At 45.3% G+C, this 15,521-nt stretch overlaps 1 protein-coding gene across 1 annotated transcript in view; it reads left to right on the top strand.

The window, feature by feature from the left end:
• The first annotated feature begins 10,188 nt into the window (after nucleotides 1-10,188).
• LOC138287201 (sodium-coupled monocarboxylate transporter 1-like) overlaps nucleotides 10,189-15,521 on the top strand; it is a 566,599-nt gene continuing 561,266 nt past the window's right edge. Inside the window, exon 1 of the mRNA XM_069227561.1 lies at nucleotides 10,189-10,539. Coding sequence (XP_069083662.1) covers nucleotides 10,189-10,539 — 351 coding nt within the window. The remainder of the gene's footprint in view (nucleotides 10,540-15,521) is intronic.

Here is a 15,521-nt window from a genome sequence, read left to right as displayed (position 1 = left end):
CCAGGCTTGGTTTCTGGCCAGTCAAAACCAGCCTGCTACCACCAGACAAGAGTCAGAATTTAAATTTAAAAAGTACTTCCACAATTTTTATGATCTTGGTCTTAAACATTTTATAAAAATCCGAAGTATTTTTGTAAATTGGTCCTGAGTTATTCTTTTGCATGTGTGTCGTGCTTTATAGATACTGTGAGTACAATAAATGCTTTGTACTTCTCCAAGATTAGCTTAACTGCACAACCAAGCTACCATAAAAATTGGAGCATTAGGTGGTCTAGTTTTTACCCAAGTAAACCAATGTGTGGTTGCCCAGACAACCTGCACAGAGTGCCTAGCTTTTCACACTACATAAATGGACAGCCTCCTACACAGGTCATAGCTCACTGTGCTATATTAGGATTGTAACTTATTAATTGCAAGTAACAAAATGATGTCTGTGACAAAAGCAGTAACCCACTGAGCTATTTCCCATAAAATACAATTCCTTGAGCTGCATGCTACACATTCTGTGCAGCAGGCATATTAACCCTCTGCACTACTTTATGATGAGTCTGAGTTGAGATAAAACCTTCTCTCTATCCAGCAGGAACATTAATCACCAGAGTTAGCTTGACATTTTTATTGCTGCCCAAAATCTGTGGACACACAAGCAACTCTCCAGCAGGTGGTTTTAAACCCATAAGTTATTTCTACAAATAGTGCCCTGAGGTTAGCACCAGGTGCAGCTGCACCGGTCGCACTCCGCTAGAGCCGGCCTTGCCCTCTGGTAATAGCATTGTGGCACAACCGTATGCAGTAGGGCAATGCCCGTACAGATAACATGGTGATAAACCAGCTAGTACGCTAGTGCCATATTCATGTGCAATAACCAAAAGTGAGAACAAATACAATACCCAATGCCACAGTCCTCTAGACATTATCTAGTGTTTGACCTCGGATATGGTGGCTTATCATCAGCCTTGGGTGCTAGGTCACTCAACCATGAGTCACCTTCTCTGGACAAACATTTTTCATCTGGCTTATTATACTTAAACCACTGCTGTCTTTATTTTGCTCCTCTTCAGTCTATGGTAGTGTAGCTGGAACGAGATACTGCTCCACTAAAATCCACCCATAACACTGAGGCAAGTCTCAAGTTGCAGTGATAAAGATGGATATTGTGGTCCTCTAAGTACCTGGTATAAAGAGAGAGAGAGTCTTAAGCAGATGCCATTATCTTACAATGAGCAAAATAAGAGCAACAACTCTCGAAAATGTCTCCCTAGCATTTTAGATTTTATTTTCTATACTTAAGCACAATTTATTATATGGAAAGTTCAATGTTTTTATATAGCATCATATATGAGGGTGTAGCAAATATGTTTTTTGTCAAACTCTTTGCTGAATGTATTATTCCCTAATCCTTGTAGTAATTCTATTTTAATTATCCTAAACTATATTAACACACGCCTCAATATGAACGTTGTAAAAAAACAAGTTTGTTCGTCAGCTTATTGGGGAGTAGTCCTTTATTTAATATGCACTTTTTACCTCCTTTGAGCGTTGACTTAAAAACCATGGTTTACATTGCAGTTGTCAGGAGTGAGTTGAGCATATCAAGAGTAATTCGTGCAGGCCAGATCTACTTTTTATTACAACTGCGTTTTTTCCTCAGGGCCTATGCAACATTACTTTAGAATGCTATAGTTCTTCAAATCGTAGCAAAATATTGAAATAGTGGGCCATTGTAGGAGGCTGGCCTGGCTTGTAGTGGGTACCAGAGGTACTTACACCTTGTGCCAGGTCCAGTTATCCCTTATTAGTGTAGAAGAGGTGTTTCTAGCAGCTTAGGCTGATAGAAGGTAGCTATGGCAAAGCAGCTTAGGCTGAACTAGGGGACATGTAAAGCTCCTACTATACCACTGGTGTCATATGCACAATATCATAAGAAAACACAATACACAGAAGTACTAAAAATAAAGGTACTTTATTTTTATGACAATATGCCAAAAGTATCTCAGTGAGTACCCTCAGTATGAGGATAAGTCATATACACAAGATATATGTACACAAACCAAAATTATGCAGGTAATAGCAAGAAAAGTAATGCAAGCAGTGTAAAGTTACAATACATTGCAATAGGAGCACATAGGTATAGGGGCAACACAAACCATATACTCCAAAAGTGGAATGCGAACCATGAATGGACCGCAAACCTATGTGAGCTTGTAGAGGGTCGCTGGGACTGTAAGAAAACAGTGAGGGTTAGAAAAATAGCCCACCCCAAGACCCTGAAAGGTACGTGTAAAGTGCACCTACTACCCCCAGGGAGCACAGAAGTCGTGATAGGGGGATTCTGCAGGAAGAACAAACACCAGCAATGAAACAACAGTGGATTTCCGGACCTGAGTACCTGTAAAACAAGGGGACCAAGTCCAATAGTCGCGACAGTGTCGAGAGTGGGCAGGAGCCCAGGAAATGCCAGCTGAGGGTGCAAGGAAGCTGCCACCTGTTGGAAGAAGCTTGGAGTTCTGCAAGAAAGAAGAGGACTAGAAACTTCCCCTTTGGAGGATGGATGTCCCACGTCGTGAAGAAGCTTGCAGAGGTGTTCCCACACAGAAAGACCGCAAACAAGCCTTGCTAGCTGCAAGGATTGCGGTTAGGGTTTTTGGATGCTGCTGTGCCCCAGGAGGGACCAGGATGTTGCCACTTGGATGAGGAGACAGAGGGGTCACCCAGCAAGGCATGGAGCCCTCACAGAAGCAGGCATCACCCGCAGAAGTACCTAAACAGGCACTTGGAAGAAGAGTGAACCGGAGTCCACGCAAAGTCACAAAAGGGAGTCTCACGACGCCGGAGGACAACTCAGAAGGTTGTAAACTGCAGGTTAGAATGTCAGGGACCCAGGCTTGGCTGTGCATGAAGGAAATCCTGGAAGAGTGCACAGGAGCCGGAGCAGCTGCAAATCACGTGGTACCAAGCAATGCAGTCTAACGTGGGGAGGCAAGGACTTATCTCCACCAAACTTGGACTGAAGAGTCACTGGACTGTGGGAGTCACTTGGACAGAGTTGCTGAGTTCCAGGGACCACGCTCGTTGTGCTGAGAGGGGACCCAGAGGACCGGTGATGCAGTCTTTTGTTGCCTGCGGATGCAGGGGGAAGATTCCGTCGACCCACAGGAGATTTCGTCAGAGCTCCTGGTGCAGAGAGGAGGCAGGATACCCCCAGAGCATGCGCCACCTGGAAACATTCGAGAAGCTGGCAGGATGAAGCGATACAAGGTTGCTAGTAGTCGTCTTTGCTACTTTGTTGCGGTTTTGCAGGCGTCCTGAGCAGTCAGCGGTCGATCCTTTGGTAGAAGGTGAAGAGGGAGATGCAGAGGAACTCTGATGAGCTCTTGCATTCGTTATCTGGTGAGATTTCCAAAGCAGAGACCCTAAATAGCCAGGAAAGGAGGTTTGGCTAACTAGGAAGGAGGATTGGCTACCAAGAAAGGTAAGAGCCTATCAGAAGGAGCCTCTGACGTCACCTGCTGGCACTGGCCACTCAGAGCAGTCCAGTGTGCCACAGACACCTCTGTTTCCAAGATGGCAGAGGTCTAGGATACACTGGAGGAGCTCTGGGCACCTCCGCTGGGAGGTGCAGGTCAGGGGAGTGGTCACTCCCCTTTCCTTTGTCCAGTTTCGCGCCAGAGCAGGGCTGGGGGATCCCTGAACAGGTGTAGACTGGCGTATGCAGAGATGGGCACCATCTGTGCCCATCAAAGCATTTTCAGAGGCTGGGGGAGGCTACTCCTCCCCAGCCTTCACAACTATTTCCAAAGGGAGAGGATGTTACACCCTCTCTCAGAGGAAGTCCTTTGTTCTGCCTTCCTGGGCCAGGGCTGCCTGGACCCCTGGAGGGCACAAACCTGTCTGAGGGGTTGGCAGCAGTAGCAGCTGCGGTGGAGACCCCTGAAAGGCAGTTTGGCAGTACCCAGGTTCTGTGCTAGAGACCCGGGGGATCATGGAATTGTCACCCCAATGCCAGAATGGCATTGGGGTGACAATTCCATGATCTTAGACATGTTACATGGCCATGTTCGGAGTTACCATTGTGACGCTGTACATAGGTAGTGACCTATGTACAGTGCACGCGTGTAATGGTGTCCCCGCACTCACAAAGTCCGGGGAATTTGCCCTGAACGATGTGGGGGCACCTTGGCTAGTGCCAGGGTGCCCACACACTAAGTAACTTTGCACCCAACCTTCACCAGGTGAAGGTTAGACATATAGGTGACTTGTAAGTTACTTAAGTGCAGTGGTAAATGGCTGTGAAATAACGTGGACGTTATTTCACTCGGGCTGCACTGGCATGCCTGTGTAAGAATTGTCAGAGCTCCCTATGGGTGGCAAAGGAAATGCTGCAACTCATAGGGATCTCCTGGAACCCCAATACCCTGGGTACCTCAGTACCATATACTAGGGAATTATATGGGTGTACCAGTATGCCATTGTGAATTGGTAAATTTAGTCACTAGCCTGTTAGTGACAAATTTGGAAAGCAGAGAGAGCATAACCACTGAGGTTCTGATTAGCAGAGCCTCAGTGAGACAGTTAGGCATCACACAGGGAACACATACAGGGCACATACTTATGAGCACTGGGGCCCTGTCTGGCAGGGTCCCAGTGACACATAGACTAAAACAACATATATACAGTGAAATATGGGGGTAACATGCCAGGCAAGATGGTACTTTCCTACAGCCATCAAGAGGTTAAAAAAACAGAAGGAGAGACCGTCATCGTTTTTACTCCCTGGAAGTCTTGCGTTGCTCACCTTGTTCTGAAAATGGCGGTCCAGAGATTCATTGATACCTTTTCTGCATGGGACTACGTAGTTTTGGCTACAGTGCTGGTCATCTCTGCAGCTATTGGGCTATATCATGGATTTGCTCATGGTGGCCGAAGGACGACTTCACAGTTCCTGACTGGGGAAAGGGCCATGACTGCCATTCCGGTGTCCACGTCTCTCACCTCCAGTTTCATGTCCGCAGTGACCGTCCTGGGTTCGCCCGCTGACGTGTACCGATATAGAGCAATATTTGCCCTTTTTGGTATTTCCTATACTCGTTCGAGCATTATTACTGCTGAGATTTTCCTCCCTGTTTTTTACCGATTGGGAATTACTAGTACCTATGAGGTAGGAGATTGCTTAGAACATTATTAAATGTCAGTTCTCATATCATGTCTCAATAATAACTAATCTTGAATGATATACTATGTGCATCACAAAATCTAAATAAAACCTGCTTTTAGTGTACACCCAGAAATTACTAAAAACTATTGTCTTACATATTACTTACTCAGAGAGAAATCCAGTATAGCCTTTGACAAAACAATGTTGTCTACATCTTCCACTTGCTGTTTATTTTAATGAGTTTCCAATACAGGAACGTTAGAAATCATTGTTCATGGCAATATTCTAAAAGTGACCTGTATGGTGCTGTAAAACGCAAAACGCATTGGTTTTTGGTAATCATTTCATTGTGAATGTGGGTGGAGTTGTAGAGAGCTACATATAAAGGTGTAAAGGTTGTGTGCTTCACCTAAAACTGGGGTTCTCTCTCTCTCTCGTGCACGCTCTCTCTCTCTCTCTATATATATATATATATATAAATATGTATATATATATATCTATTTGTGAGACACTGGCACCTTTTTGGAGTACCCCCCACAATTTTAGCCTGGTTTCTGGATGGAACTTGGACAGGAGTGTACTGGGACCCTGCTAACCATGTCCCCAGTGACAGTGTTCTCTCCCTAGCAATCGCAAAGGTGTTGATTCAATTGGCAACACCTTTAGCTGCCACTGTAAATCCCTAGTAAGTGGTAGTTAGGTACACAGGGCATGGGGTACTAATGGTAGGCCCTGAGGGCAGCAGCACAGATTGTGCCACCCTCTAGGGCCAGCACAGATTGTGCCACCCTCTAGGGCCATGCATTCAGGTGCCCTCACTACCGCCATTGCAGGCTGAGTGTCCTGGTGCAATCCCAAAATGCAAACTCGACAAGGCACACAGCCTGTGTGCCCTGTCCACTGTACACTGCATGCATTGTAGGTAAGACACCCCTCTGGCAGGCCTTCTAGCCCTAAGGCAGGGTACACTCTACTGTATGTGAGGGCATAGCTGCATGAGAAATATGCCCCTACTATGTCCCTGCCAAACCTGGGACATAGTAAGTTAACAGAGCAGCCATTTTAAATGCACATGCTGGACACTGGTCAGTATGAGTTTCCCAGATACATGATGGCTACTCTAAACCCGGGGTTGTTGGCTATCATACAACTCAGAATGATAAATCCAAACTAGTACCAGTATTGGATTTATTACAAAATGTACCCAGGGGTCACCTTTGAGGTGCCCCCTGCAAAAGTTAACTACCCTGGCATGGTTGCTGGCCAGTCACAACCAGCCTGCTACCACCAGACAAGAGTCAGAATCCCTGGGGTGACAGATGCTGCTCTCTGGGATTCAGAACAAAGCCCTTCCTGGGTGGAGGTGGTACACCCCCTCCCTCAGGAATGTGCACTGCCCTAATAACGAGTTTCAAAGGGCTTACTGCCCTTGAAACTCAACCCCCAGGCCTGCTGCTGGCAGCAGATGGCTGCCCCCATTGCAAACCCCCACTTTTGGTGAGAGCAACGGCAGGAAATGAGACAAAGGACAGGAAGAACGGTCAGTCCTGGCTTGCACCAACCCTAAGGTGTTGCATGCGAGGTGACCTCTCCATTTCATTTTCCTCCATCTTGCATGGAAGGAAAATGGCCAGTCAGGTGTAGAAAGTGACCTCCCTTGAGAGGAAGTGGTCACTTACTGGCTGTAGCCACCCTAAGGTAGATGACCCATTGGTCACTACTAGGTTCCCCCTAATACTCCCACTAAATACAATATTTAGTGGGCATCCGTAGACTAAGAAATCGGATTCCATGGACAAAAGAAGACCATGAACAAAGAAGACCCAAGGCTCGAGAACTGAAGTTCTACTGCACCAAGAAAAGGTGTCAGACCCTGCCTGCTGCACCCAGGACTCGACAATCACCGCTGCGGGGTTGCTTGGACATCAGACAGACTCTACAAACCCCCAAAGGACTTCCGCTCTTTGAAGATCGGCAGAGATCTCCCTCCAGAGTGAAAGCATCACTCTACAACCCCAAGGAACCAAAGATCCAGTGAAGGCCACTTCACTGACTGGCTGCTGACCAAGGAACCAGACACCGCAGCAGACCAAACTTCACCCGTCGGACCAGGAGGACAAAACCAGTGTGCCAAGCTTGGTGGCACTGTGACCTCCAGTAGCCCCAGGTACTGGTCACCTCAAGTAGAACACCCAGAATGACAGTCTACTCGGGATGGAAAAAGGACAAGGAGGAATCCCTATTCGAGGGACTTCAGGAACCACCTGGACTTCCCACCAGAGTTCCCCTGCTGACCTGCCAGCAATCCTCAAAGTAACCTACCTCCTGTTTCCAAGGGCACCTTTGTGCACAGCTCCTGGCTCACTGATTCGCTCTGCACCCGGTTGTCTTGTGGCCTGCACCGAAGATCCTGCTGTGCCATAAAGGTCCCACACCTTGTGACCTCAACACCCCAAGGGGACCCGCTGGATTTAACTTTGTCTGCCTGTGCAGTGCTTTTCCAATTAGTCCCCCGCAGTGGCCTGGCACCAGCTCCATCCACTTTCTGCAGCAGCTCCCGCCAGAATCAGGAGTCGCCCAAACTTGTCCAGCTGGTCTAGGGTACCCATTGACGACCTCGTCGACCTCGACATACCTGTAAAAGGACACATTGGTAAACACATTTCCTGATTGCTTGTGAATTTTAAAAGTATTTCTCTATTGATTCCCATGGTGCGAGATTACTCACAAAGGGCCTGATTTAAGGAAAGTGGCGCTGCACTCAGTACAGCGCCACTTTCCTCGCGCCCCTTAGCTCCCTAATAATGCCACCATGCATGCGCTGTATCTAAGATAACATTTTTGACGCTAGTTCAGAGCTTTGCAGGATTAGCGTCAAAAATGTTGACGCAAATCCTGCAAAGCCCATTGAGGCCCACTGTAAACAATGGTGTGCATCCTTTTAACGCCTGCCCTGAGCAGGCGTTAAAAGTGCCGAAAAAAATGACACAGAAAAATCTCCTAGATTTCTTTATGCCATTTTTTCAGTCACCTATAACGGGAGAACGCCCCCTTTGCATACATTATGCCTGGCACAGGCATAATGTAGCACAAAGGGTTACAAAGTGGCGCAATGCATGCATTGCGCCACTTTGTAAATTTGGCACCGTGATTTTGGCCTCGTTGCGCCACATTATTGTAAAAAAAAAAAATTACACTAATGTGGTGCAAGGAGGTTCTAGGGGCTCTTAAATCTGCCCCTAAAGACTAACTTTTTTCAAACTTTAAAAATTCATAATTTAAAAAGTACTTCCACGATTTTGATGATCTTGGCCTTAAACATTTTATAAAAATCTGAAGTATTTTTGTAAATTTGTCTTGAGTTATTCTTTTGCATGTGTGTCGTGCTTTATAGATACTGTGATTACAATAAATGCTCTGTACTTCTCCAAGATTAGCTTAACTGTACGACCAAGCTACCATACAAATTGGAGCATTAGGTGGTCTAGTTTTTACCTCTGTAAACCAATGTGTGGTTGCCTAGACACCCTGCACAGAGTGCCTAGCTTTGCACACTACATAAAGGGCCAGCCTCCTACACAGGTCAAAGCTCACTGTGCTATATTAGGACTGTAACTTATGAATTGCAAGTAACAAAATGATGTCTGTGACAAAAGCAGTAACCCACTGAGCTATTTCCCATAAAATACAATTCTGTGAGCTGCATGGTACACATTCTGTGCAGCAGGCATATTGACCCTCTGCACTACTTTATGATAAGTCTGAGTTGCCACTAGATAAAACTTTCTCTCTATCCAGCAGGAACATTAATCACCAGAGTTAGCTTGACATTTTTATTGCTGCCCAAAAACTGTGGACACACAAGCAACTCTCCAGCAGGTGGTTTTAAACCCATAAGTTATTTTTACAAATAGTGATTAGCACCAGGTGCAGCTGCACCGGTCGCACTCCCCTAGAGCCGGCCTTGTCCTCTGGTAATAGCAGTGTGGCACAACCGTATGCAGTAGGGCAATGCCCATACAGATAACATGGTGATAAACCAGCTAGTACACTAGTGCCATATTAATGTGCAATAGCCAAAAGTGAGAACAAATACAATACCCAATGCCACAGTCCTCTAGACATTATCTAGTGTTTGACCTCGGATATGGTGGCTTATCATCAGTCTTGGGTGCTAGGTCACTCAACCATGAGTCACCTTCTCTGGACAAAGATTTTTCATCTGGCTTATTATACTTAAACCACTGCTGTCTTTATTTTGCTCCTCTTCAGTCTATGGTAGTGTAGCTGGAACGAGATACTGCTCCACTAACATTCACCCATAACACTGAGGCAAGTCTCAAGTTGCAGTGATAAAGATGGATATTGTGGTCCTCTAAGTACCTGGTATAAAGAGACAGATTCTTAAGCAGATGCCATTATCTTACAATGAGCAAAATAAGAGCAAAAACTCTCGAAAATGTCTCCCCAGCATTTTAGTTTTTATTTTCTATACTTAAGCACAATTTATTATATGCACAGTTCAATGTTTTTATATGGCATCATATATCAGGGTGTAGCAAATATGTTTTTTGTCAAACTCTTTGCTGAATTTATTATTCCCTAATCCTTGTAGTAATTCTATTTTAATTATCCTAAACTATATTAACACACGCCTCAATATGAATGTTGTAAAACAACAAGTTTGTTCGTCAGCTTATTGGGGAGGAGTCCTTTATTTAATATGCAATTTTTTACTCCTTTGTGTGTTGACTTAAAAGCCATGGTTTACATTGCAGTTGTCAGGAGTAAGTTGAGCATATCAAGAGTAACTCGTGCAGAACAGATCCACTTTCTATTAACAACTGCGTTTTCTCCTCAGGGCCTATGCGACATTATTTTAGAATGCTATAATTCTTCAAATCGTAGCGAAATATTGAGACAGTGCACCATAAAGAAGATTCTTCTGTGGTTGAAAAAACAGAAGGCACGAAAGTCATCGTTTTTACTCCCTGGAAGTCTTGCGTTCACCTTGTTCTGAACTGTATTGGAAAATGGCGGTCCAGAGATTCATTGATACCTTTTCTGCATGGGACTACGTAGTTTTGGCTGCAGTGCTGGTCATCTCTGCAGCTATTGGGCTATATCATGGATTTGCTCACGGTGGCCAAAGGACGACTTCACAGTTCCTGACTGGGGAAAGGGCCATGACTGCCATTCCGGTGTCCATGTCTCTCACCTCCAGTTTCATGTCCGCAGTGACCGTCCTGGGTTCGCCCGCTGACGTGTACCGATATGGAGCAATATTTGCCCTTTTTGCTATTTCCTATACTCTTGCGAGCATCATTACTGCTGAGATTTTCCTCCCTGTTTTTTACCGATTGGGAATTACTAGTACCTATGAGGTAGGAGATTGTTTAGAACATTGTTAAATGTCAGTTCTCATATCATGTCTCGATAATAACTAATCTTCTATGATATACTATGTGCATCACAAAATCTACATAAAACCTGCTTTTAGTGTACACCCAGAAATTACTAAAAACTATTGTCTTACTTATTGCTTACTCAGAGAGAAATCCAGTATAGCCTTTGACAAAACAATGCTGTCTATTTCTTCCATTTGCTGTTTATTTTAATGAGTTTCGAATACAGGAATGTTAGAAATCATTGTTCATGTCAATCTTCTAAAAGTGACCTGTGTGGTGCTGTAAGACGCAAAACGCATTGGTTTTTGGTAATCATTTCATTGTGAATGTGTGTGGTGTTGTAAAGAGCTCCATATGAAGGTGTAAAGGTCATGTGCTTCACCTAAAACTAGGGTTCTCTCTCTCGCGCATCTCACACACATTACCTGGGTAGTTATAATTAGGATTGTGTTTCCATAGGAAATTCCTTTTTGTGTTGCTGAAAACTTTGCTTTGCTACCGTTTGACGAATCTCCACAAAAAATTCCAAAAAAGGGCTACTTTTTGACTAGTTTGTGCATCAAAAGTTTCAGGGTGATCCAGCAAGTTTGTTCCAAGAAAATGAGGAGTCCCAAAACTCATTTTCCCCATTCATATTCCCATAGGATCGTAAGACAGGTACAGCCCAAACCTCTGAATAGATTTACACCATACCTTGTAGAATGCTAGATCTTGGTCCAGAAAAGTGCCTTTTGTGATTCGGTGTAAATTTGTTTAATAGTTTTTGAGCAGGTAATGCTTAAAACAGTTGCCTATATCAAGCTGTGGAAGATCTGTAGAGCCAATAGAAGCTAAAATCTGCTGCAACTATATTGGTAAGGATGTGGCGGCAGACATCTTAGGACTCAGTTCAAAGCCAGAAAAATGTTTTTTTAAAAGCCATTAAGGGGCCTGTTAGAGAGTACCCTGATGCCCTAGGCCTGGTGGTGGGGTCGTGAAGGGAATCCGCCAGGGGCCAAAAACATTTTTATTATGCTGAATTTGTGACACAATTAACCCCTTCGCTGCCAGGCCTTTTCCCCCTCCTGTGCCAGGCCTTTTTTTGCCTATTTGGGGCAGTTCGCGCTTAGGCCCTCATAACTTTTTGTCCACATAAGCTAACCAAGCCAAATTTGCGTCCTTTTTTTCCAACATCCTAGGGATTCTAGAGGTACCCAGACTTTGTGGGTTCCCCTGAAGGAGGCCAAGAAATTGGCCAAAATACAGTGAAAATTTCGTTTTTTTCAAAAAAATTTGAAAAAGTGGCTGCAGAAGAAGGCTTGTGGTTTTTCCCCTGAAAATGGCATCAACAAAGGGTTTGCGGTGCTAAACTCAGCAGCTTCCCAGCTTTCAGGAACAGGCAGACTTGAATCAGAAAACCCAATTTTTCAACACAATTTTGGCATTTTACTGGGGCATACCCCATTTGTGCAATTTTTTGTGCTTTCAGCCTCCTTCCAGTCAGTGACAGGAATAGTCATGAAACCAATGCTGGATCCCAGAAACCTAAACATTTCTGAAAAGTAGACAAAATTCTGAATTCAGCAAGGGGTCATTTGTGTAGATCCTACAAGGGTTTCCTACAGAAAATAACAGCTGAAAAAGAAAAATATTGAAATTGAGGTGAAAAAACCATCAATTTTTCTCTACGTTTTACTCTGTAACTTTTCCCTGCAATGTCAGATTATCGAAAGCAATATACCGTTACGTCTGCTGGACTCCTCTGGTTGTGGGGATATATAGGGTTTGTAGGTTCATCAAGAACCCGAGGAACCCAGAGCCAATAAATGAGCTGCACCCTGCAGTGCGTTTTCATTCTATACCGGGTATACAGCAATTCAATTGCTGAAATATAAGGAGTAAAAAATTGCAATCAAGAAAACCTTTCCATTTCCAAAAAGGGCACAAGATAAGGTGTTGAGGAGCAGTGGTTATTTGCACATCTCTGAATTCCGGGGTGACCATAGTAGCACGTGAATTACAGGGAATTTCTCAAATAGATGTCTTTTTTACACACACTCCTATATTTGGAAGGAAAAAATGTAGAGAAAGACAAGGGGCAATAGTACTTGTTTTGCTAATCTATGTTCCCCCAAGTCTCCTGATAAAAATGGTACCTCACTTGTGTGGGTAGGCCTAGCACCCGCGACAGGATATGCCCCAAAACACAACGTGGACACATCACAGAAAACAGAGCTGTTTTTAGCAAAGTGACTACCTGTAGATTTTGGCCTCTAGCTCAGCCGCCACCGAGGGAAACCTACCAAACCTGTGCATTTCTGAAAACTAGAGACCTAGGGGAATCCAAGGAGGGGTGACTTGTGTGGCTCGGACCAGGTTCTGTTACCCAGAATCCTTTGCAAACCTCAAAATTTGGCTAAAAAAACACATGTTCCTCACATTTCTGTGGCAGAAAGTTCTGGAATCTGAGAGGAGCCACAAATTTCCTTCCACCCAGCGTTCCCCCACGTCTCCCGATAAAAATGATACCTCACTTGTGTGGGTAGGCCTAGCACCCGCGACAGGATATGCCCCAAAACACAACGTGGACACATCACAGAAAACAGAGCTGTTTTTAGCAAAGTGACTACCTGTAGATTTTGGCCTCTAGCTCAGCCGCCACCTAGGGAAACCTACCAAACCTGTGCATTTCTGAAAACTAGAGACCTAGGGGAATCCAAGGAGGGGTGACTTGTGTGGCTCGGACCAGGTTCTGTTCCCCAGAATCCTTTGCAAACCTCAAAATTTGGCTAAAAAAACACATGTTCCTCACATTTCTGTGGCAGAAAGTTCTGGAATCTGAGAGGAGCCACAAATTTCCTTCCACCCAGCGTTCCCCCACGTCTCCCGATAAAAATGATACCTCACTTGTGTGGGTAGGCCTCGCGCCCGCGACAGGATATGCCCCAAAACACAACGTGGACATATCACAGAAAACAGAGCTGTTTTTAGCAAAGTGACTACCTGTAGATTTTGGCCTCTAGCTCAGCCGCCACCTAGGGAAACCTACCAAACCTGTGCATTTCTGAAAACTAGAGACCTAGGGGAATCCAAGGAGGGGTGACTTGCGGGGCTCGGACCAGGTTCTGTTACCCAGAATCCTTTGCAAACCTCAAAATTTGGCTAAAAAAACACATGTTCCTCACATTTCTGTGGCAGAAAGTTCTGGAATCTGAGAGGAGCCACAAATTTCCTTCCACCCAGCGTTCCCCCACGTCTCCCGATAAAAATGATACCTCACTTGTGTGGGTGGGCCTAGCACCCGCGACAGGATATGCCCCAAAACACAACGTGGACACATCACAGAAAACAGAGCTGTTTTTAGCAAAGTGACTACCTGTAGATTTTGGCCTCTAGCTCAGCCGCCACCTAGAGAAACCTACCAAACCTGTGCATTTCTGAAAACTAGAGACCTAGGGGAATCCAAGGAGGGGTGACTTGTGTGGCTCGGACCAGGTTCTGTTACCCAGAATCCTTTGCAAACCTCAAAATTTGGCTAAAAAAACACATGATCCTCACATTTCTGTGGCAGAAAGTTCTGGAATCTGAGAGGAGCCACAAATTTCCTTCCACCCAGCGTTCCCCCACGTCTCCCGATAAAAATGATACCTCACTTGTGTGGGTAGGCCTAGCGCCCGCGACAGGATATGCCCCAAAACACAACGTGGACATATCACAGAAAACAGAGCTGTTTTTAGCAAAGTGACTACCTGTAGATTTTGGCCTCTAGCTCAGCCGCCACCTAGGGAAACCTACCAAACCTGTGCATTTCTGAAAACTAGAGACCTAGGGAAATCCAAGGAGGGGTGACTTGCGGGGCTCGGACCAGGTTCTGTTACCCAGAATCCTTTGCAAACCTCAAAATTTGGCTAAAAAAACACATGTTCCTCACATTTCTGTGGCAGAAAGTTCTGGAATCTGAGAGGAGCCACAAATTTCCTTCCACCCAACGTTCCCCCACGTCTCCCGATAAAAATGATACCTCACTTGTGTGGGTAGGCCTCGCGCCCGCGACAGGATATGCCCCAAAACACAACGTGGACATATCACAGAAAACAGAGCTGTTTTTAGCAAAGTGACTACCTGTAGATTTTGGCCTCTAGCTCAGCCGCCACCTAGGGAAACCTACCAAACCTGTGCATTTCTGAAAACTAGAGACCTAGGGGAATCCAAGGAGGGGTGACTTGCGGGGCTCGGACCAGGTTCTGTTACCCAGAATCCTTTGCAAATCTCAAAATTTGGCTAAAAAAACACATGTTCCTCACATTTCTGTGGCAGAAAGTTCTGGAATCTGAGAGGAGCCACAAATTTCCTTCCACCCAGTGTTCCCCCACGTCTCCCGATAAAAATGATACCTCACTTGTGTGGGTAGGCCTAGCGCCCGCGACAGGATATGCCCCAAAACACAACGTGGACATATCACAGAAAACAGAGCTGTTTTTAGCAAAGTGACTACCTGTAGATTTTGGCCTCTAGCTCAGCCGCCACCTAGGGAAACCTACCAAACCTGTACATTTCTGAAAACTAGAGACCTAGGGGAATCCAAGGAGGGGTGACTTGTGTGGCTCGGACCAGGTTCTGTTACCCAGAATCCTTTGCAAACCTCAAAATTTGGCTAAAAAAACACATGTCCCTCACATTTCTGTGGCAGAAAGTTCTGGAATCTGAGAGGAGCTACAAATTTCCTTCCACCCAGCGTTCCCCCAAGTCTCCCGATAAAAATGATACCTCACTTGCGTGGGTAGGCCTAGCGCCGGCGACAGGAAACACCCCAAAGCGCAACGTGGACACATCCTAAATTTTGGAAAAAAACAGAGGTGTTTTTTGCGAAGTGCCTACCTGTAGATTTTGGCCTCTAGCTCAGCCGGCACCTAGGGAAACCTACCAAACCTGTGCATTTCTGAAAACTAGAGACCTAGGGGAATCCAAGGAGGGGTGAC

Source organism: Pleurodeles waltl, chromosome 4_1 (assembly GCF_031143425.1).
Source record: "Pleurodeles waltl isolate 20211129_DDA chromosome 4_1, aPleWal1.hap1.20221129, whole genome shotgun sequence".
Classification (NCBI taxonomy): domain Eukaryota; kingdom Metazoa; phylum Chordata; class Amphibia; order Caudata; family Salamandridae; genus Pleurodeles; species Pleurodeles waltl.
Note: the sequence above shows the minus strand (reverse complement) of the source record. Positions and strands in the feature narration are given on the sequence as shown.